We start from the raw sequence: 26,039 nt of genomic DNA, 5'->3' as shown, positions 1-26,039 counted from the left end.
CTTTCTCGAAGACCACTTTGTTATTTTGAGCTGGGTCGCAATGAGAGTGTGGACCTGCAAGAGGCAGAAAGGGAAAATCCCCTAGGTAGGTAAATATTCTTTTAAGCAATACTTCAGCATGCCTCCTTTTTTGGTCAGCCAAGGAGCAGCCAATAGCCTGTGCCTGTTGTAATTTGTAATCTTTCCAAAGACTAGGGGAGAGAAAGAACATCCCTGGGGAGTGTTACATGGTAGCACGCCATATTGAGGCACTAACCCATTGTGTCCCAGAATAATGGGGCGCAGGGTCAAGTCTCTAATCTGCAGCAACCTTGCTAGCAACCACATAGGGATGTGCAAGTGAGCAGAGGCTAGGTATGTCCCAATTGGGAAAGGGAAGATCGCAGGGAGTCAGTCATTGCTGGACCACCAATGGATTATGGAATAATCCCGTGTAATACATTTCTCTCTTAAAATTCAGTATTCAGTAAAGCACTGGTCTAATGGCCACCATACATTTGGAACGTCTGCCCAAGTCTGCTATATGTCGTCACACTTTGTTTCATTTAATCAACAGGACACGTGAGTTCAATGTCAAGTTTTATTATAGGTACCTACTGTCAAATTAATAAGGTGCTCAAAATTCTGCACAGGCAGAGGGTAACTCCAGAAAGATTTGCCATGCTGAGCTCAGCGGGATGCCAGCCATTTCACATCGGAGCAGGGGGTTCCCTCTCCTTACCCCTGCCTTTTCCTCTCCAATCAATTTTAATTGTTCTTCTGGAAGCTACACAGTTACTTTAACCAGATCCATTTATCCCCAATGTCAGCATTGAAACCTCTCTCATACTTTCGACCCAGGAGCTGAAACGAGAGAACACACAGAGCCACGATGAGAATGTTTTGTACAGGTCACAAGAAAACCAGTCTGAAACTCTATCACATTGCTTGGCATCAGCACACAGTAAAGTTCCAGTTAACGAGTGCACAGATAATTGATATTCATTAATTACTGTACACAACATATGGTTCTGGTTAGAACAGTTGTTTTTTTTTTAATTGAATCCAATAAAGATCTTCTACTAAGATACAATCCATTCAATCATAATTTTGAAAACATTTAGCCAATTAATGTTTATACAGTGTCTTTCACGTAACTAAATGTCCCACGGAATTTTACAGGTTGAAAGCATGGAAACTGAGCAGGAAATAGGGGGAAAAGATCTGGGAAGGTGACAAAGCATAACCAAACAGGTAAGTGTTATGGATGCTTCTTAAGGCAGGGAGAGGTAGTGAGGCGAAGAGGTTTAGGAAGGGAGTGGAGCAGGGTGGGGAAAGGAGGCTGATATCTACTTCGTCATGGCCAATATATCCCCCCAAAAACTACCTCCTCAAATGGACAACTTTGTCCTGTTGTCCCACTTAACATTTGGAAGTTGTCAACTGTAGTCCCTTAGAGCACCACTAATCTGCCACCACGTCACCAGCCCCATCACACGCTCCAGACAGCTTTCCCCCTCCTTTTTGCGAACGATGCCAGTGCTAAGGACAGGAATATTTTCCATTTTGGGCACCCAGTATTAGCATCAAGCACTTCTAGGTCAGGCATAGCACGCTTATCTGCAAAGTAAAGCTCTCGCTACTATTCCCCATTAAGGTGTCTCGGCCCGAACCTCAAAAGAACAACTACTCCCCAAACCAGCAATCATACAGCCTCCAAGCAAAATCACCTATTAAGATAGTGTCCCATGCCCACTAGGAATTGGTTTAAGACTGTGCAAACTCATTTCATATAGGACCTTTATAGTCATCAGAGACATAAAAACTTATTTTGCACAAAGTTTTATTAATACAGAGTCCTGATAAGGCGTCTATGGGAGGTGGGAGGGAGAAAGGAAGAGTGAGAAGAAAGAGGGCCCATCAACCATGTGTTCAAAGCAGCGAGATCAGAGTGCCCTTCATTCACTTGTCAAGGTTTTGGCAGAAGCAGCAAGTTAGCTGCTTTTGCCAGACTAAGAGTCTTGCGCACCTCAGCCATTTCTCATCATTATTTAATGGGACAGTTGATAGGTAAGCCCCATTAGATGATAGGAGCTTTCAAAGTGCAGCAAGCCTTTCTGCCTTTTTACTTTACAAAAGCATCCTTTTGATAATCCTACTTCCGTCTCCCAAAGAAGAGACTTTAACCAAGTCGGGTCACGAGTTGGACAAACCAAATCCATATAAGACAGTTCAGACCAAAAGCCAGTCAAGGCTGGATTTGAAATGTAACAAGATCAGAATAATCATGCACCATTTATAAAGCCTCTCCCCTCTTCAATGTAAAACATCTATGACCCAAACATCTTACTTCAATATTAAGGGCAGGATACAGATAAATATAGTGGTAAAAGTAGGAGTAAAATCTCTTTTCAAAAAAAAAAATTAAGAGCATTCCTTATGTAAGTAAAGGAAGCGTGACAAGACTTCCTGACAAAGGACATTTTGTGGCTTTTTGCTTACTCTTTATGTTTGATGCTCAGTCCTGCTTTGCTTTCCACGGACTGATTAATACGGACAGATCTCTTGGGATCACATTTTCCTCTTTCTTCCACTGCAACTGCTCAGCTTGTGGCCAGACTAAAAATAGCCGACTTTGAACTGTGCTGCCAAAATGCCTTGCGTGAACATGAGAGGCCACATGAAACAGTTGTGGTTTGCGACCAGAACTGAAACGTGCACAGATTGTGCACTGGATGCTGTGACCAGCAAAAAGTATTTTTCACAGCAGGTTTTTCATTACACCCATCCTGAATTTGACCGAACCTATTGGGTCGCCACTCATTGCACCGACCCAATGTATTTTTGACAGTGAATCTTTCAGCTGAAGAGCCTTTAGCAGGTTCATTTTTATTCAAGAACAATTTACATTTGAAATTTGAGCAAAATTATTTTTTTTTAAATGATAATTGTGTGTGTGGCAAATGGCAGGAGGACTAGGTGATGCATCTTGTTATGTCCTTTTAGTTCTGGGATCTGTTGTTGAATCTGGTCCAGACTGATAGCCAGAGAGGGGAAACCTCTCATCCTGAGATTGTCCTAAGTAGGAGGACAGTCTCACTTCAGTTTGCTGGTGGGCACAGGCCCACATATCAAAACTGTCGACAACCCAGCATTAATTTGGCAATTTTATTCAAAAAAAAGTGGCTGGATTGGGAAATGGAAGTGTCACATTAATGTTGGCATTCAGGCACACTGGCGTGAAAGTGGATTACTCTCCTTTTAACCAACGCTTGTTACTGACTTGAGATGCTTGATGTAGACAATTGGCATCAAAGTTTAAAGAAAGAAATATATAAATTATCACGTTCATAGGGGGAAAAAAAATCTCACTTTAAAAGGTACAAAATCCACCCCCAAAATCTCAAATGCTCAAAAATTTGAATTGTCCATGAAAATTTCCTATCAAGCCACGTTCCAACAGTACAGAAACATACTGAGAAAGCACATGGGAGAGCTGCCTCTCTCGTACTGGCCACCCGTACACTCTCAGGGCAATTATCTTTGCAACGAGGGTTGGCATCTTTGCATACGAAGGACTACCGCCATCTGCATTTAACTGTATTGTAGCTAACCTGGGAGCGCTTGATGAGATAACGTAGAGCTGCTTGCCAACTCTGTTGAGGGACACTGTTTCCCTTAAGATGGCAGGATACGAATTGACGCCAAAGCACATGGAACAGCAAGTCTTGAGGACTTCAGGTGAAGGGGGGGTGGGCTACAAGTGGTCCCAGGGCCACATTGTAACAACCACGCGTGCAAGAGAAGCTTTACTATGCTTCATACTATGTTGACCCTGACTGGCGGATGTTTGATTCAGTAGCGGAGAAAAGAACTTTACTCTGCATCTGACGTGTGTTGACCCTGATTGGAGAGTGCTTGATGCTGCCTGCATGAGCAAAAACGTAGCAATTCACAGAAAAAGCAGCTGTCAGTACAGGCCAGACACTAATTACACTTCTATTCAGCCTGCAAATGATCTCCAATTCCATAAATATTTTAAAAACACAAATACAGAGCGTGTAGGTTTGTGCCGAGTTTACCTCTTTGTAAGCGTGATACATTTCATCAAATTCATGAGCTCCAACTGTGATTTCTGGAAGGAACCTGGGGATCGTTGACAGGTCAGCCACACGCTGTTTGTCCTCAACCCTTCACAAAGAGAAAAGTTAACATTAGTTGTTTTTTTGTCCGTGACCGATCAATAGATGCACAGTGATAAAATGCACTGAACCTGTGTCACTTTCACAGCTGCCAACTTAGTGCAAATTGGAACTATGTTAAGGAGAAACCGTTGGCTCTGAAACCATCGAAAGACTTTTCACTTTGTCAAAATATAACATTAATTAATTTCCACATCAGCAGCATTTCTTTGCATTAGCTAATAATGACATACAACAATCTGGTATGAGTGACTGTGGGGCAACTTTGCTTGAACACAAGAAATATTCAATGTAACAATAGCACCCCCTACTGGTTTTCTGTGGTGCAGCTCAGACCTCAATTTCTGACGAGCATATTGATTTTTTTTACAATTCATTACGGTGAATGACTCCAAATAATTTATTCTGACAGCTGGAGCCTTCCCAAACAAAGCCTACAGTTGAAAATTTCAATTTCCTTAACACATTCCTCACATTTTTGCTGTCAAACTCATGTATCTGTTCTGCTTTCAAATGAAACTGCTCCACTGGGCCCTATCCTGAGATAAAAAGACAACCCAAGACTGACAGCACAAATGTTGTTAGAAGATCGACAGAAATGGCCATGAGTTAGGTGGGATGATTACAAGGGCATTTTTCCATCTTCAGTGACATTTAAGTGCAAAACAAAACTTCAGGTCGTCTTGATTTGTTCTACACTCCAAAGCTCGATCAAAACAAATTCTACAACAGGCGACAGAAAGAAGCAAGAGATCGATAACCTGACAAGTTTTTGCTGCATCCCAGAAGCTGAGATTGCAAATTTTATAGTACAATATATTCAGAATCTGTAATGTTTGATTACAACCTGGAAATTACTGTTGGTGATATTATCACACAAAATCTTAGCCTGCTCATATCAAATTCCTCTCTATTTTAACAGCAGTAACCCATTAACTTTAATGTGTCCGTTAAAATAGAGATTCGAGCATATTAAGAATTTGTACAATAGTATCATTTTCTAGCCTTATAGTTATATAGTTTAATAATGGATCAATTAGCTTTTTAAGCTTTGCATTACTAATTGATCTTGACTGATTTGATTTTACTTAGCTCTTTGTCTCCTTAAACTATAAACCCTCACTAGCTGAACTGCTTCAATTCAACCAATTCCCAAGGCCCCTGAAGTTAGCCATCCCGATTCAGCCCTATAATCTATCAATTGCCAATGGCTTTATGGGAGACATCAAAAAGACTCACTTGAAGTCCAGACATTTGTTTTGAAGTCAAGAAAAGCAGTGACTGATTATGTAAACCCCTGTACAGTCCCCTCCAAAATGAACTGTACTATTGTATTTTAATATAAGTGCCTTGTCGTATTTCAAGCTGCAAAGCCTTTTATGCTTTCGTGCTTAAAGCTGGATCCAGTCTTTCAAATCAGAAAGATCACATGGAACAATGGCAACATTTAGTACGGAGCAGACAGTGACTCAAGCCAAGGACATATTGGTGCCCTTTAGAATGAGCTCACATGACAATTATTACTAACAACGGATTACTCCAGAACAAGGCAAAAATGTCTGATAGAGAAAACATTCCCAGGAGTGTGACCCATTTTATGATTTAATTAAATGGCCCAGAATTTGCTGGCAAAATAACAGCGAGTTCACAGCGCGCAACATTGTCAGTGTATAAAAAACCCAGCAATTTGTGGCGAGGAAGAGATACACCGTGAGTTGTGAATTGCCACAAACTGCCGGACGATTTGCACCGTTCCACCGTTAGTCATCTCGCAAAAAACGGGATCTCGTCGCCAACCTCCCCGTGAGTGTCAAGAAATTGCTGGATATGGACCATATATGCGAATTAAACTCGCTGCAGAAAGTTAGGGCTGGTATTTAATGACATAAGGACCTTTTTAATGAGAAGATTTATGTTCCAGCAATGCCACTCAACCTCTCTGGCCCAGAAAGGGAACAATTAAAACTGTGGCATCTCACTCCTGCAGGTAGTAAATTGTTCCTAGGTTTTTAAAATTTAAAATTTAAAAAATGTTTTCTTACTTTTCCTTTGTCTCTTTTCTCTCTCTTAATCCAATCTTCCTTTCCCTCTATCTAATTTGACTCTAATTCACCCTACTGCCTTCTCCATCGTTGCTGTTTCTTTCTCCATCCTTAAATCTCATTGGTTAAGGAGATAGATTGCTGGTCCCGTCGTTCACCAAGATCCCAGATCACCGCTCCCCTCACATGCCCAGCAATATGTGGCGTAAAAAATTTGAGCTGAAGGGTGAGGGAAAAAATCCAACTCGCGGGTGATGCTGCGAGATGCCTCGCTCCAGGAAATTCTAGCCCAAAATCTCCAGAGAAGATGGCACTCTTTAGGCCACTCCACGATATTGGTTATTTTAATATATAATGTGAATATCACAGGCTGGTTTTACTGTTTCTGCTCTGCCATTGATATGATGTTAACACTGAAGGATTAAATGACCATGATGGCATTACTGCAATATTAACTGAATTTCTTTTAAATTAATATTTAAGACCAGTGCAAATTAAATTATAACCGGAGGGCAGCAAGCAGGAGTCCCAGAGTTACAATGGACAACACAATGTTAATTCCCATGGACGACAGGCAAAGTCAGTCCTCACAACTTCAAAAAATTCAGGACATAGCAGAGATCAGAAATCCATATTGATCGCAGTGCTCTTGTAAAACTCTTTGCAAATTAAGCAGGACTGTAATAGTAAACAGTGAACCTCTGAACTCTGATTGCCAACAAATCACAGGGAATGGGGAAAGGAAATGGTCACATCGATTTAAAAAAACTTAAGAAATTTTCAGCTCATTCTTTCTTTAAAATGCAGTGCACCATGAAAGAGCAGCTTGAGACAGACTCTCACTCTAACATTCCCCCTCTGTAGGTAAGCACCAAGACCAAGACTAAGACTGGTCCCTCAACACTTGCAGGGAAATCAGAAACAAACTCTCAACTCCATAGCTTTCTATGCTGACCTGTTTTTTTTTTTAAGATAATGCCAGAAACACTCTGTAGCCATTCCTATCGAATGCAGTTTTGAGCCCAAGGTAAATCTGGCAAGCTGTAGTTATGGTGTTTAAGTGGCAAGCATTTTATGCAATGACTGTGACAGATACTGATGCATATATGCTGATCCACCTATGGGACAATTTGTTTACTTGTAAATTATGCAACATATCACCAAAGAGTGAATCATACAACCACAGGCTAGCTGGGGAACAGTTTCTGTGTCAACTGTAAAATTCCGTAGCGCCTTGAATGATAATTCGTGTGTTTTCGCCTGCCTCTCTTGCTCTCTATAGGTTCATCTAGAGAGCACAGGATTGGTCACTGCCATTACTATGTGACCTACAGCATAGCTTTTCCTTTGTATACTTGTCCTGAAAAAGAAACTGGTATGATTTGATTCCGGAGGTTTGTCATCCAGTGCCGACACCTTAATCTCCTCAGAAACCTGAAAAAGAAACAGAAATCCAGACTGTCTCGATAAATTCACAGAATGACCAATCTAACCCATTGCTGTAGAGAGGCGGACCTTGGTGGCAAGAATCTAATGCAAGCAGCACAGCATCTAGATGGGGGTGGGGGGGGGCGCAGAACATGCACTGTTGTGGTGCAAATCCTAACACTTCATATAATACAGGAGTGGGAGACGACATGCGTTATTGCCTATCCGCAACATATAACATTTTCACCTGCCCACAACCTACCAAACTAATCCCAGTGTGTGGATGGTGCAGAATGAACAATTAAATATTTCACCTCATGAGTGTATGCCAATGAAGCAAGGATGCAGTCCAGTCAATGTTTCCCCAGGTGGAACTGGTTAGTGGCCACAAGTAGCGATTCATGTGGTGATTACACCCCACTCCAAATCTTGTCTGGTTTGCTGGTAAACTAGATTTGATCTTTAGAGGGCCCCATTGTACAGCAGTTGACCTTATCCCTTGAAAAACTTACTCCTTAATATCGGCCTTTAGTACATTATGAAGATGTAATTCAAAAAGAGACATGGTTTTGTTGGAATGACAAAATGCTGTAGAAGCCAACAAAGAATACCAGACAGACATTTATGTTATTGTGGATTTACTATTTTCTAAGCAGCACTTTATTTTATATCTGTGGTTTTTTAGTGCCAGAGACCATTTCCAAGCCAAAAGAGCAAAGCAACCTGGTACTGGGTCTTTGACAATGGCAGCCTGTACTTAGACAGAAAGAGGAATAACACTCCTCTTAACCACACAGTGAAAATCAATTTCCTTTGTACGGAACAGAGAGCGGCAGTAATTACTGGAATATGCGAATGTATGAAAAGACGGATAGGAAAAGACCAGCGGGTCCGTCAAGCCTGTCTCAAATAGTCACAATGCAATTAAGCATCATGATCTTCAATATGCAAAACATCCCAAGGTGCCTTGCAGTAAGAGGGTCAGAACAATGAAACATGAGAGTTTATAAGGGGTGACTGAAGGCTTGGGTGAAGAGATGGGTTTGGAGAGATTGCTTTGAAAAGGAGCGGAGAAAGCGAGCGACTAGAAGGGTTTAGCGAGAGACTTCCAGAGCAGGGCCTAGGCGACTGAAAGCTCTGCTGGGGCAGAAAGAGGGGAAAGCACAGGAAACCAGAGTCGGAAGAGGGAAATCAAGTTTGGAGGAGCTTTGTGTTTGCTAAGTCCCGGTTTCACAGCCACATTTCTTTTCTCAGCGCCTGTCTCCAGCTCATAAGAGTATAAGAAATAAGAGTAGGCCAAACAGCTCCTTGAGCCTGCTCTGCCATTCAACAAGAACATGGCTGATCTTCGGCCTGAACTTTTTCCCGCTCTATCCCCATATCCCTTGATTCCCTTAGTGTCCAAAGATCTATCGATCTCAGTCTTGAAAATGCTCAATGAGCATTCACAGCCCTCAGGGGTAGAGAATTCCAAAGATTCACAACCCTCTAAGTGAAGAAACTCCTCATCTCAGTCCGACATGGCCGACCCCTTATCTTGAGACAATGACCCCTAGTTCTAGACACTCCAGCCAGGGGAAACAGCCTCTCAGCATCTCCCCTGGCAAGCCCTCTAAGAACTTTATACGTTTCAATGAGGTGACCTCTCATTTTTCTAAACTCCAGAGAATATAGGCCCATTCTATTCAATCTCTCTTCATGGGACAACCCTCTCATCCCTGGAATTAATCTAGTGAACTTTGGTTGCACCCCCTCGAAGGCAAGTAAATCCTTCCTTAGATAAGGAGACCAAAACTGTACATAGTACTCCAGGTGTGGTCTCACCAGAGCCCTATATAAATGCAGCAAGACCTCCTTACACTTGTACTCCAACCCCCTTGCAATAAAGGCTAACATACCATTTGTCTTCCAACTGCTTGCTGTACCTGCATGTTAACTTTGTGATTCGTGTACAAAGACATCCACATCCCTCTGACTACCAACATTTCTCACCTTTTAAAAAAATATTCTGCTTTGCTAGTCTTCTTACCAAAGTTGATCATTTCCCCACATTATACTCCATCTGCCACCTTCTCGCCCATTCACTTAACCTGTCTGTATCCCTTTCCAGCCTCTTTGCGTCCTCCTCACAGCTTACTTTCCCACCTAGCTTTGCAACATCAGCAAACTTGGATACATTACATTCTGTCTCATCTAAATTATTTATTTATATATACACACACACACACTGTAAGCAGCTGAGGCCCAAGCACTGATCCTTGCGGCACCCCACTAGTTACAACCTGCCAACCCGAAAATGACCCGTTTATTCCTACTCTGTTTTCTGTCTGTTAATCAATCCTCAGTCCATTCTAATATATTACCCTCAATCCTGAGCCCTAATCTTGCGTAACCACCTCTTGTGGGGCACCTTACTGAATGCCTTTTGAAAATCCAAATATACATCCACAGGTTCCCCCTTATCTACCCTGCTAGTTACACCCTCAAAAAATTCTAATAGATTTCCCTTTCATAAAATTGTGTTGATTCTGCCTAATCATGTTATGATTTTCTAATCACCCTGTTACTACGTCCTTAATAGATTCTAGCATTTTCCCTGTTTTCTCTCCCTACTTTTTTGAATAGTGAGGTTATATTTGCCGCCTTCCAATCCACAAGGACCGATCTAGAATCTAGGGAATTCTGGAAGATCAAAACCAATGAATCACTATCTCTGCAGCCACCTTTTTTAAAACTCTAAGATGTAGGCCATCAGGTCATGGGGATTTGTCGGCTTTTAGTCCCATTAATTTCTTCAGTACTTTTTCTTTACTACTCTTAATTACTTGAAGTTCCTCATTCTCATTAGACCCTTGGTTCCCCACTATTTCCGGTATGTTTTTTGTGTCTTCTACTGTGAAGACAGATTCAAAATATTTGTTTAACATCTCTGCCATTTCTTTATTCCCCATTATAATTTCCCGTGTCTCTAAGGGACCCACGTTTACTTTCGCTAATCTCTTCCTTTTTACATACTTGTAGAAGCTCTTACAATCTGTTTTTATATTTCTTGCTAGTTTACTCTCATATTCAATTTTCTCCCTCTATCAATTTCTTGGCCATCCTTTGCTGATTTCTAAAACCTCCCAATTCTCAGGCTTACTACTCTTTTTGGCAACAGTATAAGCCTCTTCTTTTAATCTAATACTATCCTTAACTTCTTTAGTTTGCCAGAGTTGGATCACTTTTCCCATGGTGTTTTTATTCCTAAGGGGAATGTACATTCATTGAGAATTATGAACTATTTCTTTAAATATTCGCCATTGCTTATCTACCGTCATATCTTTTAATCTAATTTCCTAATCTACCTTAGCCAACTCGCCCCTCATACCTATGTATGTGGCTTTGTTTAAATTTAAGACCCGAGTTTCGGACTTAACTACATCAGTCTCAAACTCAATATGAAATTCTATCATATTATGATCACTCTTCCCCAGAGGATCTTTAACTATAAGATTACTAAGTAACTGTCTCATTACACAATACTAGATCTAAAATAGCCTGTTCCCTAGTTGGTGCTTTGACATGTTGATCTAGAAAACGGTCACGAATGCATTCCATGAACTCATCCTCCAAACTACTTTTGCCAATTTGGTTTGCCCAGTCTACCCCCTCCTCCTTTTCCATTATGCCTATCATTTCTAAAAGTCAAGTACCCTGGAATATTTAGTTCCCAACCTTGGTCACCCTGCAACTACGTCTCAGTAATGGATACCAGACCAAACCCATTTATCTCTGTGCCATTAATTCATCTATCTTGTTACGAATGCTTTGTGCATTCTGATATAGCGCCTTTAATTTTAACGTTTTACTATTTTTCCCGAATGTGACCTTAGTCACTAATGCCTTATTACCTTTGTCAAACTCTTTGTCCCTTGCTGACACACACTACTTGTTTTTACCCAAATCGCTACTCTGCTCCACAGCCTTGACTTTTCTCTTTAAACTTAGAAATTAACCCTTACCTGAACCCTCCCCCCCCCCCACCCCACCCCGCCTTATTAGTTTAAAGTCCTATCTACCACCCTAGATATTCGATTTGCCAGGACACTGGTCCCAGCCCGGTTTAAGTGGAGCCTGTCCCAATGGAACAGTTCTCTCTTTCCCCAGTACTAGTGCCAGTGCCCCATGAATTGAAACCCCTGCTTCCCACACCACTCTGAGCTATGCATTTAACTCTCTAATCTACATACGAACATACAAATTAAGAGCAGGCAAAGGCCATTTGGCCCCTCGATCCTGCTCTGCCATTTGATAACATCATGGCTGATCTGATTGCGACCTCAACCCTACTTTCCAATCAACCTACTCCCTTGTTATCAGGAATCTATCTAACTCAGCCTTAAAAATATTCAATGAACTTGCCTCCACTGCTCTCTGGGGAAGGGAGTTCCACAGACTCACGACCCTCAGAGAAAAGATTTCTCCGCATCTCCGTCTTAAATGGAAGACCCCTTATTTTTAAACTGTGGCCCCTAGTTCTAGTCTCTCCCACAGGGGGAAACATCCTCTCAGCATCTGCCCCTTCTAGTCCCCTCAGGATCTTATATGTTTCAACAAGATCACCTCTAATTCCTCAAAACTTGTCCAACCTTTCCTCATAAGATAACCCCCTCATCCCAGGAATCAGTCGAGTGAACATTCTCTGAACTGCCTCCAAAGCAATTATGTCCTTTCTTAAATAAGGAGACCAAAACTGCACACAGTATTCTAGATGTGGTCTCACCAATGCCCAGTACAACTGTAGCAAAACATCTCTACTTTTATATTCCATTCCCCTTGCAATAAGTGACAACATTCCATTTGCCTTCCTAATCACTTGCTGTACCTGCATACTAACTTTTTGTGATTCATGTACTAGGACACCCAGATCCCTCTGTACCTCAGAGTTCTGCAATCTCTCTCCATTTAAATATACTGCTTTTCTATTCCTCCTGCCAAAGTGGACAAGTTCACATTTTCCCACATTATACTCCATCTGCCAAATTTTTGCCCACTCACTTAACCTATCTATATCCCTTTGTAAACTCCTTATGTCCTCTTCACAACTTACTTTCCTACCTACCTTTGTGTCATCAGCAAATTTAGCAACCATACATTCGGTCCCTTCATCCAAGTCATTGATATAGATTGTAAATAGTTGAGGCCCCAGCACTGATCCCTGTGGCACTCCACTTGTTACATCTTGCCAACCTGAAAATGACCCATTTATGCCTACTCTGTTTCCTGTTAGCTAACCAATCCTTTATCCATGCTAATATGTTACCCTCTACACCATGAGCTCGCTCTTTGTGTAGTAGCCTTTGATGTGGCACCTTATCAAAAACCTTCTGGAAATCCAAGTACACCACATCCACAGGATCCCCTTTATCCACGTTGCTTGTTACTTCCTCAAAGAACGCTAATAAATTAGTCAAACACGATTTCCCTTTCACAAAGCCATGTTGACCCTGCCTGATTGCATTGAGATTTTCTAAGTGCCCTGCTATAACCTCCTTAATAATAGATTCTAGCATTTTCCCTATGACAGATGTTAAGCTAACTGGCCTGTAGTTTCCTGCTTTCTGTCTCCCTCCTTTCTTGAATAGTAGTTAGATTTGCTATTTTGCAATCTGATGGGACCCATCCAGAATCTATGGAATTTTGGAAAATTAATATCAATGCATCTACTATCTCCGCAGTCACTTCTTTTAAGACCCTAGGATGAAGTCTGTCAGGACCTGGGGACTTGTCAGCTTTTAGTTCTAATAATTTTTTCAAAGCCCTTTCCCTGGTGATGGTAAATGTTTTAAATTCCTCCCTCCCTTTCACCTCTTTATTCACAATTATTTCTGGCATGTTATTTGTATCCTCTACAGTGAAGACGGACGCAAAATATCTGTTCAATTCATCCGCCATTTCCTTATTCGCCATTATTAATTCCCCAGACTCACTCTCGAGAGGACCAACGCTCACTTTACTTACTCTTTTCTTTTTTAAATACCTGTAAAAACTCTTACTATCTGTTTTATATTTCTAGCTAGCTTTCTCTCATACTCTAATTTCTCCCTCCTTACTATTCTTTTAGTCATTCTTTGCTGTTTTTTAATATTCTGTCTAATCTTCTGACCGGCCACTAATCTTTGCGGAATTGTATGCTTTTTCTTTCAATTTGATACTATCTTTAACTTCCTTAGTTAGCCATGGATGGTACGCCCTTCCCCTAGAGTCTTTCTTTCTCACTGGAATGTCTCTTTGCTGAGTGTTATGAAATATCTCATTAAATGTCTGCCACTGCATCTCTACTGACCTATCCCTTAACCTAATTTCCCAGTTCACTTTAGCCAGCTCTGTCTTCATGCCCTCATTATTGCCCTTATTTTAAGTTTAAAACACTAGTCTTAGACTTACTCTTCTCTCACTCAAATTGAATGCGAATTTCAATCATATTGTGATCACTGCTACCTAGAGGCTCCTTTACAATGAGATCATTAATTAATCCGGTCTCATTACACATTACCAGATCTAGAATAGCCTGCCCTCTGGTTGGCTCTAGAACAGCAGGCTATTCTAGATCTGGTAATCTGTTTGTCCCTATGCCAATTTGCTTTTGGCTCAGGTAGTAATCCAGAGATTATTACCTTTGAGGCTCTGCTTTTTAATTTGGATCCTAGCTCCTCAAACTCCCTCAACAGAACCTCATTCTTAGTTCTACCTATGTCGACGGTTCCTACGTGGACCACACCAACTGGATCCTGCTCCTCATGCTCCAAGTTCTTCTCTAGTGCGAGGAGATATCCTTTACCCCCCAACCGTGCAGGCAACTTCAGGACTCCCCAGTCATGGCTGAAGAGAACAATATCTATTCCCCTGACTATACTATCCCCTAACATTACCACATTCCTTTTCACTCCCCCCACTTGAATGGATTTCACCTTAAATCTCAGCCTTCGTGTTTTGGATCAACCCATGATATTCTAAATTGCTCTAACCACTGCTCTCGCTGCTTCATTAAATCCACCTTCTCCACAGTGTGCCGCTGTTTATCTGCTCTCGACCTTTCTCTTCAGCAATACTGACTCACTTTATTGCAGATCTGTTCTGGCTCAGTTCCATTTCATCCTTTGTCTCATCTGACGTTTAAATAAAAAACTATTTTTTCTTCCTTTCAGTTGCCAAGGACCACAACCTTCAACAAGTCTTGGATGCCTGCCTATCTCTTGATCCCTCTTCACTTTCTTCCGACCCCATCTCTCCTTTCAATCGCATCCCTTGCCGTATTTTCACTATCCCCTCTGACCTTCCCCTCTCTGCCCCTGAACAATCTGTCCTGAGCAAGTGCCTTAACTTCATTCCCCTATGCCTCCATCTCGACAAATTCTGAAATGCTCTTCTTCCGCCTTTGCCTCATTTTTGGCCAGGAGCCTTCCTCGAACACATCCAATACTTTCTCCAGTCTTCAGCCTGGATTCCTCCCTCCCAATGTTTAGAATGAGAACTGCTGGCATGGTATTGGCCGTGTCAGTTTCTTCAGTCCGCTCATTCACGTAATCTATCTCCCTCTGGACTTGTTGCACTCAGTCCAATCCGGACCTCAAACCCACTGATGAAGGGGGGCTGCTGTTGTGTGGCCGAATGGCAATTCTCTCAGAATTCCTCCTACCTCCCCAAACCACAATACTGTGCTTTGCGAGCCCCTTGCCCATATCTTTAACAGGTCTGGGGTTGTTTCCTTGGATTAGAAGGATGCTCATGTAATTCTGATTTTCAAAAAGGGTGATAAGTCCAGGAAACAATACTACTACAAATTGCAACAATAACTTGCATTTATACGCGCCTTTAACAGTCAAATATCCCAAGGTGCATCATCGAACAAAATCTGACACCGAATCACATAAGGAGATGTTAGGACAGGTGACCAAAAGCTTGGTCAAAGTGTTAGGTTTTAAGAAACGTCTTAAGGGGGAGGGGGGGGGGGGGGGGGGAGAGAGAGAGAGAGAGAGAGAGAGAGAGAGAGAGAGAGAGAGAGAGAGAGAGAATATGAATGAATTGCAGAGCTTAGGGCCTAGGCAGCCGAAGGCACGGCCGCCAATGATGGAGCGATTAAAATCGGGGATATGCAAGAGGCAAGAATTGGAGGAGCGCAGAGATCTTGGAGGGTTGTAGGAGGTTACAGAAATAGGGAGGGGAGAAGCCATGGATGGATTTGAAAACAAGGATGAAGAATTTTAAAATCGAGGTGCTCCTGGATCACAAGCCAATGTAGGTCAGCAAGCACAGGGGTGACGATTAACGGGAATTGGTGCAAGTTAGGATACAGGCAGCAGAATTTTGGATGAGCTCAGCTTTATGGAGGGTGGAAGATGAGGACCTGGCCAGGAGGTCATTGGAGTCTAGAGGTAATAAAAGCATGGATGAGCTGAGGCAGGACAGAAACAGGCGATGTTACAGAGGTGGAAGTAGGCGGTCTTGGTGAAGGAGTGGATATGTGGTCAGAAGCTCATCTCAGGGTCAAATAGGACTCCAAGGTTGCGAATGGTCTGGTTCAGCCTCAGACGGTGGTCAGGGAGAGGGATGGAGTCAGTGGCTAGGGAATGAAGTTTGTGGCGGGGACCAAAGATAATGGGCTAGAACTTGCTCTGACCGGCCATCTTGCAGACAAAGACTGAAAATACTTATCTCGTGGTCTCCGACGTCCACTTGCTCCCTTTTCAATTTTTTTTTCAGTTCAGTGCTGTGATTTCAACGCAGCTTCCTTCGTTTCGATAGAGACTGTGGGAATGGAAGTCATGCCCACAGAATCTGTCAAGAAGAGAAGTTCTGCCCACAAGCAGGCAAGTACAAATCATTCATTTAAAGTAAACTTCTGTATGTTTGTTTAAATAAAAATTTAACCTCTCTTATAAAAAGCCAAGTGAATAACTAAATTTAATGAAACTTACAGAAAATTTTAATTTAAAAAATTTTTAATGATCAAAAAAGAGTAATTTGACATTCCACATTTTTAAAATTTAATTTTTTGTTGTTTCAGTCATTAACAGTCACCACACTTTTAAAAAGTAGTGTCAGGCTGGGATTTTCCAGCGTACCTTTTGGTGGCGTAATCATCTTCGTTCCAGCTGGGCAGATGGGTCAGTTTATGAATGTTTAATGATTTTATTGATTGTCGCGTAGGTGGCCCTTTAATTCGAACCTGTCAAGCTGACGGCAAACCAATGGGAGCAAGTTTGCAATTTCCTGGTTTTAGTGCACACGTGCGCATTCGCGAACTTACTCCATCGATTCGCTGGCGGAGAGAGGGGGCACCATTATGGAATGGCGTCCTCAGGTGAGTAATTTCTGGGCCAATGGCTTTGGTCTTCCCAATATTTAGTTGGAGGAAATTTTTGCTCATCCAGTACTGGATGTCGGACAAGCAGTGTGACAAATAAGAGACAGAGGAGTCGAGAGAGGTGGTGGTGAGGTAGAGCTGGGTGTCGTCAGGGTACATGCGGAACCTGACATTGTGTTTTCGGGTGACGGTGCCGAGGGGCAGCATGTAGATGAGAAATAGGAGGGGGCCAAGGACAGATCCTTGGGGGACTCGAGGTAACGGTGCAGGAACGGGAAGAGAAGCCATTGCGGGTGATTCTCTGGCTACGACTGGATAAATAAGAATGGAATCAGGCGAGCGCAGTCCCACCTGGCTGGACGATGGAGGAAAGGCATTGGAGGAGGATGGTGTGGTTAACCATGTCAAAGGCTGCAGACAGGACGAGAAGGATGAGGAGGCATAGTTACCATGGTCATAGTCACATAGGATGTCATTTGTGACTTTGATAAGGGCCGTTTCAGTACTGTGGCAGGGGCGGAAACCTGATTTGAGGGGTTCAAACATGGAGTCGTGGGAAAGATGGGCATGGATTTGGGAGGCGACAACACGTTCAAAGACTCTGGAGAGGAAAGGGAGGTTGGAGATGGGGCGGTAGTTTGCAAGGACAGAGGGGCCAAGAATGTTTTTTTTTTGGGGGGGGGGGGGGGGGGGGGAAAGAGAGGAGAGGGGGGTGATGACGGCAGATTTGAAGGAGAGGGGGACAGTACCTGAGAAGAGGGAACAGTTAACAATATCAGCTAACGTGAGCCAGGAAGGGAAGTTGGGTGGTCAGAAGTTTGGTGGGAATAGGGCCGAGGGAGCAGGAAGTGGGTCTCATGGTCAAGATGAGCTTGGAGAGGGTATGAGTGAAGACAGGAGAGAAACTAGAGAAAGATGCGAGTTCAGGACTGGAACCTAGGTTGTTTTAGGCCCAACCATCTTCAGCTGCTTCATCAATGACCTTCCCTCCATCACAAGGTCAGAAATGGGGATGTTCGCTGATGATTGCAGTGTTCAGTTCCATCCGCAACCCCTCAGATAATGAAGCAGTCCGAGCCCACATGCAGCAAGACATGGACAACATCCAGGGTTGGGCTGATAAGTGGCAAGTAACATTTGTGCCAGACAAGTGCCAGGCAATGACCATCTCCAACAAGAGTCTAAGCACCTCCCCTTGACATTCAACGGCATTACCATCGCCGAATCCCCCACCATCAACATACTGGGGGTCACCAACGACCAGAAACTTAACTGGATCAGCCATATAAATACTGTGGCTACAAGAGCAGGCCAGAGGCTGGGTATTCTGTGGCAAGTGACTCACCTCCTGACTCCCCAAAGCCTTTCCACCATCTACAAGGCACAAGTCAGGAGTGTGATGGAATACTCTCCACTTGCCTGGATGAGTGCAGCTCAGACAACACTCAAGAAGCTCGACATCAGCCAGGATGAAGCAGCCCGCTTGATTGGCACCCAATCCACCACCCTAAACATTCACTCCCTTCACCACCGGCGTACAGTGGCTGCAGTGTGTACCATCCACAGGATGCACTGCAGCAACTCGCCAAGGCTTCTTCGAGAGCACCTCCCAAATCCGCGACCTCTACCAGCTAGAAGGACAAGAGCAGCAGGTATATGGGAACACCACCACCTGCACGTTCCCCTCCAAGTCACACACCATCCCGACTTGGAAATATAGGAGGGGGGGTGGGGGGTGGGGAGAACAGACCAAGGTCCATTAGTCAGACGTCAAGTTATAGGTAAAGTCGGGTATGGTAGCATAGTGGTTATGTTATTAGACTAGTAATCCAGACGCCTGGACTAATAATGAGTTCAAATCCCGCCACGGCAGCCAGGGGAATTCAAATTCAGTTAATTAAAAATAAAATCTGGAATAAAAAGCTAGTATCAGTAATGGTGACCATGAAATTACCAGATTGTCGTAAAAACCCAGCTGGTTCACTAATGTCCTTTAGGGAAGGAAACCTACTGTCCTTACCCGGTCTGGCCTATATGTGACTCCAGACCCACAGCAATACCGTTGATTCTTAACTGCCCTCTGAAATGGCCTAGCAAGTCACTCAGTTGTACAATCCCGCTACAAAAAGACAGAATAATAAAACCTGACGGACCAAAGACAAACCAAGCCCAGTCAACCCTGCTCAGTCCTCCTCACTAACAGTATTGGTAGGAGTGACCACCGTGCAGTCCTTGTGGAGACGAAGTCCCGTCTTCACACTGAGGACACCATCCATCGTATTCTGTGATACTGCCACTGTGCTAAATGGGATAGATTCAGAACAGATCCAGCAGCTCAAAACTGGGCATCCATGAGGCGCTGTGGGCCATCAGCAGCAGCAGAATCGTATCCCACCACAATCTGTAACCTCATGGCCTGGCATATCCCTCACTCTACCATTACCAACAAGCCAGGGGATCAATGAGGAGTGCAGAAGAGCACGCAAAGAGCAGCACCAGGTTTCCTAAAAATGAGGCGCCAACCTGGTGAAGCTATAACACAGAACTACATGCATGCTAAAAAGCAGAAGCAGCATGCTATAGGAAGAGCTAACCACAGATCTGATCAAAGCTCTGCAGTCTTGCCACATCCAGTCGTGAATGGTGGTGGAAATTAAACAACTAACGGGAGGAGGAGGCTCCGTGAACAGCCCCATCCTCAATGATGGCAGAGTCCAGCACGTGAGTGCAAAAGACAAAGCTGACACATTTGCAACCATCTTCAGCCAGCATTTATTGCCCATCCCTAATTGCCCTTATTTCCTCGATCGATTATTTCCCCACCCGTCCTGTCCCTACCCACCATCCATGACTCTTCTGACACCCTCTGCCACTTCAAAAAATGTCAATTTTCTGGCCATTATCTCCTCTTCACTATGGATGTAAAGACCTCCTGCACCTCCTTCCCTCACCAAGATGGCCTGCAGACTCTCCAACAGAAGCCCAATGTCACCAGTCACCAGCATCTTCCTCTGCCTGGCTGAATTTGTTCTCACATTGAACAATTTTTCCTTTAACTCCACTGACTTCCTCCAGATAAAGGGGGTCATTATGGGAACCAGCATGGATGCTGGCTATCCCTGTCTTCTTGTAGATTATGTTAAACACTCTGTTCCAGTCCTACTCGGATCCCTGACCTTTTTTCCTTTCGATGGCTGTGTTGGTGCTGCTCTCGCCCTGATCTAGAGAATTTAATTAATTTTGCTTCAGATTTCCACCACCTCTAACTTTATGTGGTCCATTTCTGACTCTTCCCTTCTCTTCCTGGACTTCCCCAGAAACGTAGAAGGAGATGGGCTTTCCATTGACAGTTATTACAAGCCCACCTACTCCATAAGAATCATAGAAAGGTTACAGCACGAAAGGAGGCCATTTGGCCTATCGAGTTCGCACCGGCTCTATGCAAGAGCAATCCAGCTAGTCCCACTCCCCTGCCCTATCTCCACAGCCCTGCAAATTTTTTACTTTCAAGTACTTATCCATTACCTGGATTGTACTTATTCCTACCCACTTCCTCTAAAGACTCCATTCCATTCTCCAAGTTTCTTGGTCTCCATTGCAATTGCACCAATACCAACTTCCACGCCAGAGCTTCCAAAATATCCTTTTCTCCCCACCTTAGTAAACAGGAGCCTCGGCCGAGTCTAAATACTGAATGCCTGGGAATTAAAATCTCCCATTTCACTGATGTTACCTGATTTAGGTGATCTTGTAATTTGTGACCAAAGTGCCTCATCATAATTGGCCCCTTGACCTGGAGACCTACAACAGGTGCCCATGATCATTTTTCAAAACATAAAACGGTTGACGTAGGGTGAAACTGGACTGAAGGAATTCCAACTAGGGGTTTCTGTATTATCAGATTCCCCCCCACTTCCTTTTTAAATTCTTTGCTTGAATTTTGTTTGTAAGTTAATTTATTATTTTTTGACTGACACTCAGTCTCAGATGAATCACAATTTCCTCCAATAAACATCAGAACAACATTAAGACCAAAGCCATCGTCTTTGGCTCCTGCCATAAGCTCTGTACACTTGCCACTGACACTACCCCCCCACCCTGGCCACTGTCTCAGATTAACCCGGACTCTTCGCAACTTTGGCATCATATTCAAACCCTAGTTGAACTTCTGACCCCATATCCTCTCAATCACAAAGACCACTCATTTCCATCTCAAACATGCCCACCTCTGCCCATCTGCTGCCGAAACTATCATGTCTTTGACACCTCCAGACTGCCATCTTGGTCAGTCTCTCATCCTTCATGCTCTGTAATCTGCACCTCATCTAAAACTCTGTTGCCCGTATCGTATCCCGGACCAAGTCCCACTCACCCATCACTCCTGTCCTTGGTTCCCGGTCCCACCTAAAATTTAAAATTCTCATCCTCATGTTTAAATCACTTCATGGCCTCGCCTATTCCCTATCTCAAAAACCTCTTCCAGCCCGACAACCCCCACAGAATTCGCTGTTCCTCTGACTCTGGCCTCTTGTCCCTCCCCCTTCCTTCGTCCCACCACTGGTGGACCTGCCTAGGGAGGCACCTAGGCTCCACACTCTGGAATTCCCTCCCTAAATCCACACACCTCCCTCTCCTCCTTTAAGATCTACCTTAAAACCCACCAATATCTCCTTTGGCTTAGTGTCCATTTTCATCTGATTATACTTCTGTTAATCTTGGGGCATTTTTCAACATTAAAGGCACTATACAAATTCAAGTTGTTTATTTGTTGATATTGTTGAAGGTGGAAGGTGATGACACACTTTAAGTACCTTAGGGAGGATAGGGAAATTAGAAATGGGGCAATAGAGAGGACAGAAGGGTTGAGGTTGTTTTTTCTGAATGGTGAGAGGTGATGACACCAGATCTGAAGTGGAGAGGTCAGTGCCTATTGATAGGAAACCATTAACAATGCCAGCAAGCATAGGACCAGGTTCGGTAAAGAAAGATTGGAAAGATCTTTCACGACATCCCAAATCACACTGCAGCCAATGAAGTACTTTCTTTTGAAGTGTAGCCACTGTTGTAATGTAGGAAACGCAGCGGCCAATTTGAACGCAGCAAGGTCCCACAAACAGCAACGTGATAATGACCAGATAACCTGTTTTAGTGATGTTGGTTGAGGGATTAACATTGGCCAGGACACCAGGGAGAATGCCCCTGCACTTCTTCAAAACAGTGCCATGGAATCTTTTACATCCACCTGAGGGGGCACACGGGGCCTCGGTTTAACGTCTCCTCCGACAATGCAGCATTCCCTCAGTACTGCACTGGCTTACAAGCTCAAGTCCCTGGAGTAGGACTTGAACCCACAACCTTCCGACTCAGGCGAGAGCGCTAACACTCAGCCACGTTTGATACTGGTAGTGGGGTGGGGAGGGGATCAAAGGAGCAGGAAGTGGTCTCGTGGAAGAGATGAGTTTGGAGAGGACAAGCAGGAAAGGGGGGAGAAACTGCAAAGTGATCAGGACTGGAGTGCTTAGGAGACTGACAGAAGGTGAGGGGCAGAGGCAAGAAGCAGTAGCAATTTTTGACGATAAAAAAAACCACGACCTCCTTGCATTTGCTGTTGGATGTGAGGGTGGACAGGACAGAAGGGGGACTGGGGAGTGGTTAGTTGTAAAGAAGAGGTGCCTATGTGTGTCCTTGCCCTACAGGATGATTTCAGAATAGCATGCAGTTCGCCAAAAGGGACCGAGGCACGATAAAGCTTGATATGATCCGGCCAGATCTGGCAATTGTGTGCCAGATGTGCTTGAGTTTGCACCTTTCAGATTTAACGGAGCAAAGGTGGAGGGTACACCAGGCGAACAACAGGAATGAGAGACAATAATAGCTGAACATAGAAGTTGTACTTAGGGAGCGATGGAAATGGGAGACAATGATAGATTCCCTTGTTCCCAGCAAATCAAAGATAGTGAGGGAAAAACTGAAGGGGTCAACAGTAGAGGTGTCGTGAGTTATGGAGGGAGAAAGGAGGGGGAATTTCAAGTTGAATCTTCATGATGTTCTGATACCTGTACAACAGAGACATGCAGTTGTACGAACGTCATTAACTATTGAGGGGGGTTGGGGGAATTTATCCCATGGGCTGAACAATGCCATACAAAGTTAAGGTCACCCAGCTGTACTGCTGTACACCCTTGCTCTGAAGTGGAGCCCAATATATAATAAAAAGGAATATATTTTCGAACAACTTGAATATGAGGAAACCATTCCCCCAAGTCTGCAAAGTTTCAAAGTGGCTGCACAGTTTACAAAGCAATGTGACTCAACATGGTAAACTCTCAGAAGCATCTGCACACCCTGGCGCAGTGACTCATCAGAGAGAACCCACAAGGCCTTAATCCTCAACGATCCACACAATGCTCTAACTTCAGATTGTCAGTCGCCAACATATTGTGGTTCTAACAAGGATTTTTTTCAATGAGAAAACAGGCCAAGTTTCAATTGCATGTAAAAAATGAATTTAATTTGAGAGCAACACATAGAACCCAACTTGACAAACAGCTGCTGGGAGTCACCGTGCTGCCTACCATCCACTGCAAATGCTATGACATGTGTAGTAGGTTCCTGTAAAAGTCTGAAAAAAAACTGATCAACCTGCATACAAAGACCATTTTTATATTGTCCTGAAGACACAGGTTCTTGCTCTAATTTCTAAAGGCTCCCCCAATCCACTTATGTATCATCCAAGCGGCCATTCTCCAAGTGTGAACTTAAAACAGTGAACGACAGCAAGCTATTAGACCATGGAGGGCATCACAGCTGAGCCGATCTTCAAATCAACATCCGCACTTCTAGGAGAAGTGGGAAACCTGCTTTGTTTTTGCTCTCCTTAGCTCAGGGGCACCAACCGCAACCGGAGCACCCCTAATTCTGGCTGACATCAGCTGACTCGACACAGATGAGAGACTGAACCCTACAAAAAGCTTACCCTCAAACTGTCATTTAAGAAATACATTTAAGCAATTGTCTTTTTTTTTAATATAAAGTGATGTTTTAAAAACCCAGCTGCCAAGGTGACATTTCTTTGCTTTGCCTCCTCTCCCAGGCACCACTCCTCCCACATCACTGACTGCATTTTATTTTAAAAAAAACTAAGATGACTGAATATTAAATTTCAAGGAAAACTCTCTCTTGGAAAATCCCACGAATGTTTGCCCTGATGAAGCCTTGTAACATAAGCAAAATATTAGAGATTGGTGAGTGGTCACTGTTAGGTAAAGCCTGCCTCAGAATCAAAAACAGAGTACCCATGTGAATTGGGAGAGGCGGTGGTGGGGTGGGGGTTAAGAGCAGCTCTGCACTCTGGCGAAGGAGCATGAGCAGACGATCCGGCAAGGGCGAAGAAAGTTATTAAATAAAATAACTGAACAATCCCATTTAGAAAGTGCATATTCTAAATGGGATTGTTCAGGAGTGCCGGATCGTCTGCTCATGCTCCTTCGCCAGAGTGCAGAGCTGCTCTTAACCCCCACCCCACCACCGCCTCTCCCAATTCACATGGGTACTCTGTTTTTGATTCTGAGGCAGGCTTTACCTAACAGTGACCACTCACCATCCTAGGGTCTTGAGGGAAGTGGCAGTAGGGATTGTGGATGCTTTGGTGATAGTTTTCCAAAATTCCCTGGACTCAGGAGAGGTCCCGGCAGATTGGAAAACTGCTAATGTAACACCGTTATTTAAAAAGGGTAGTAGGCAGAAGGCTGGAAATTATAGGCCAGTTAGCTTAACATCTGTGGTGGGTAAAATTTTGGAGTCTATTATTAAGGAGACAGTAACGGAACATTTAGATAAGCATAATTTAATAGGACAAAGTCAGCATGGCTTTATGAAGGGGAAGTCATGTCTGACAAATTTGCTTGAGTTCTTCGAGGATATAACGTATAGGGTGGATAAAGGGGAACCAGTGGACGTAGTGTATTTAGACTTCCAGAAGGCATTCGACAAGGTGCCACATAAAAGATTATTACTTAAGATAAAAAATCACGGGATTGGGGGTAATATTCTGGCATGGGTGGAGGATTGGTTATCAAACAGGAAGCAGAGAGTTGGGATAAATGGTTCATTTTCGGACTGGCAACCAGTAACCAGTGGTGTTCCACAGGGGTCGGTGCTGGGTCCCCAACTCTTTACAATCTATATTAACGATTTGGAGGAGGGGACCGAGTGCAACATATCAAAATTTGCAGATGATACAAAGATGGGAGGGAAAGTAGAGAGTGAGGAGGACATAAAAAACCTGCAAGGGGATATAGACAGGCTGGGTGAGTGGGCGGAGATTTGGCAGATGCAATATAATATTGGAAAATGTGAGGTTATGCACTTTGGCAGGAAAAATCAGAGAGCAAGTTATTTTCTTAATGGCGAGAGACTGGAAAGTACTGCAGTACAAAGGGATCTGGGGGTCCTAGTGCAAGAAAATCAAAAAGTTGGTATGCAGGTGCAGCAGGTGATCAAGAAAGCCAACGGAATGTTGGCTTTTATTGCTAGGGGGATAGAATATAAAAACAAGGAGGTATTGCTGCAGTTATATAAGGTATTGGTGAGACCGCACCTGGAATACTGCATACAGTTTTGGTCTCCATACTTAAGAAAAGACATACTTGCTCTCGAGGCAGTACAAAGAAGGTTCACTCGGTTAATCCCGGGGATGAGGGGGCGGACATATGAGGAGAGGTTGAGTAGATTGGGACTCTACTCATTGGAGTTCAGAAGAATGAGAGGCGATCTTATTGAAACATATAAGATTGTGAAGGGTCTTGATCGGGTGGATGCAGTAAGGATGTTCCCAAAGATGGGTGAAACTAGAACTAGGGGGCATAATCTTAGAATAAGGGGCTGCTCTTTCAAAACTGAGATGAGGAGAAACTTCTTCACTCAGAGGGTGGTAGGTCTGTGGAATTTGCTGCCCCAGGAAGCTGTGGAAGCTACATCATTAGATAAATTTAAAACAGAAATAGACAGTTTCCTAGAAGTAAAGGGAATTAGGGGTTA

General features: G+C 43.5%; 1 protein-coding gene across 1 annotated transcript in view; it reads right to left on the bottom strand.

Moving 5' to 3' along the window:
- Window positions 1-566: 566 nt before the first annotated feature.
- Window positions 567-26,039, bottom strand: part of ndufa10 (NADH:ubiquinone oxidoreductase subunit A10) — an 80,313-nt gene continuing 54,840 nt past the window's right edge. The window contains exons 9-10 of the mRNA XM_067987938.1: window positions 4,062-4,170; window positions 567-843 (exon numbers count right to left, since the gene is read on the bottom strand). Coding sequence (XP_067844039.1) covers window positions 775-843; window positions 4,062-4,170 — 178 coding nt within the window. The 3' untranslated portion in view covers window positions 567-774. The remainder of the gene's footprint in view (window positions 844-4,061; window positions 4,171-26,039) is intronic.

Source organism: Heptranchias perlo, chromosome 7, assembly GCF_035084215.1.
Source record: "Heptranchias perlo isolate sHepPer1 chromosome 7, sHepPer1.hap1, whole genome shotgun sequence".
NCBI lineage: Eukaryota > Metazoa > Chordata > Chondrichthyes > Hexanchiformes > Hexanchidae > Heptranchias > Heptranchias perlo.
This window is presented reverse-complemented; position numbering and strand designations above follow the sequence as displayed.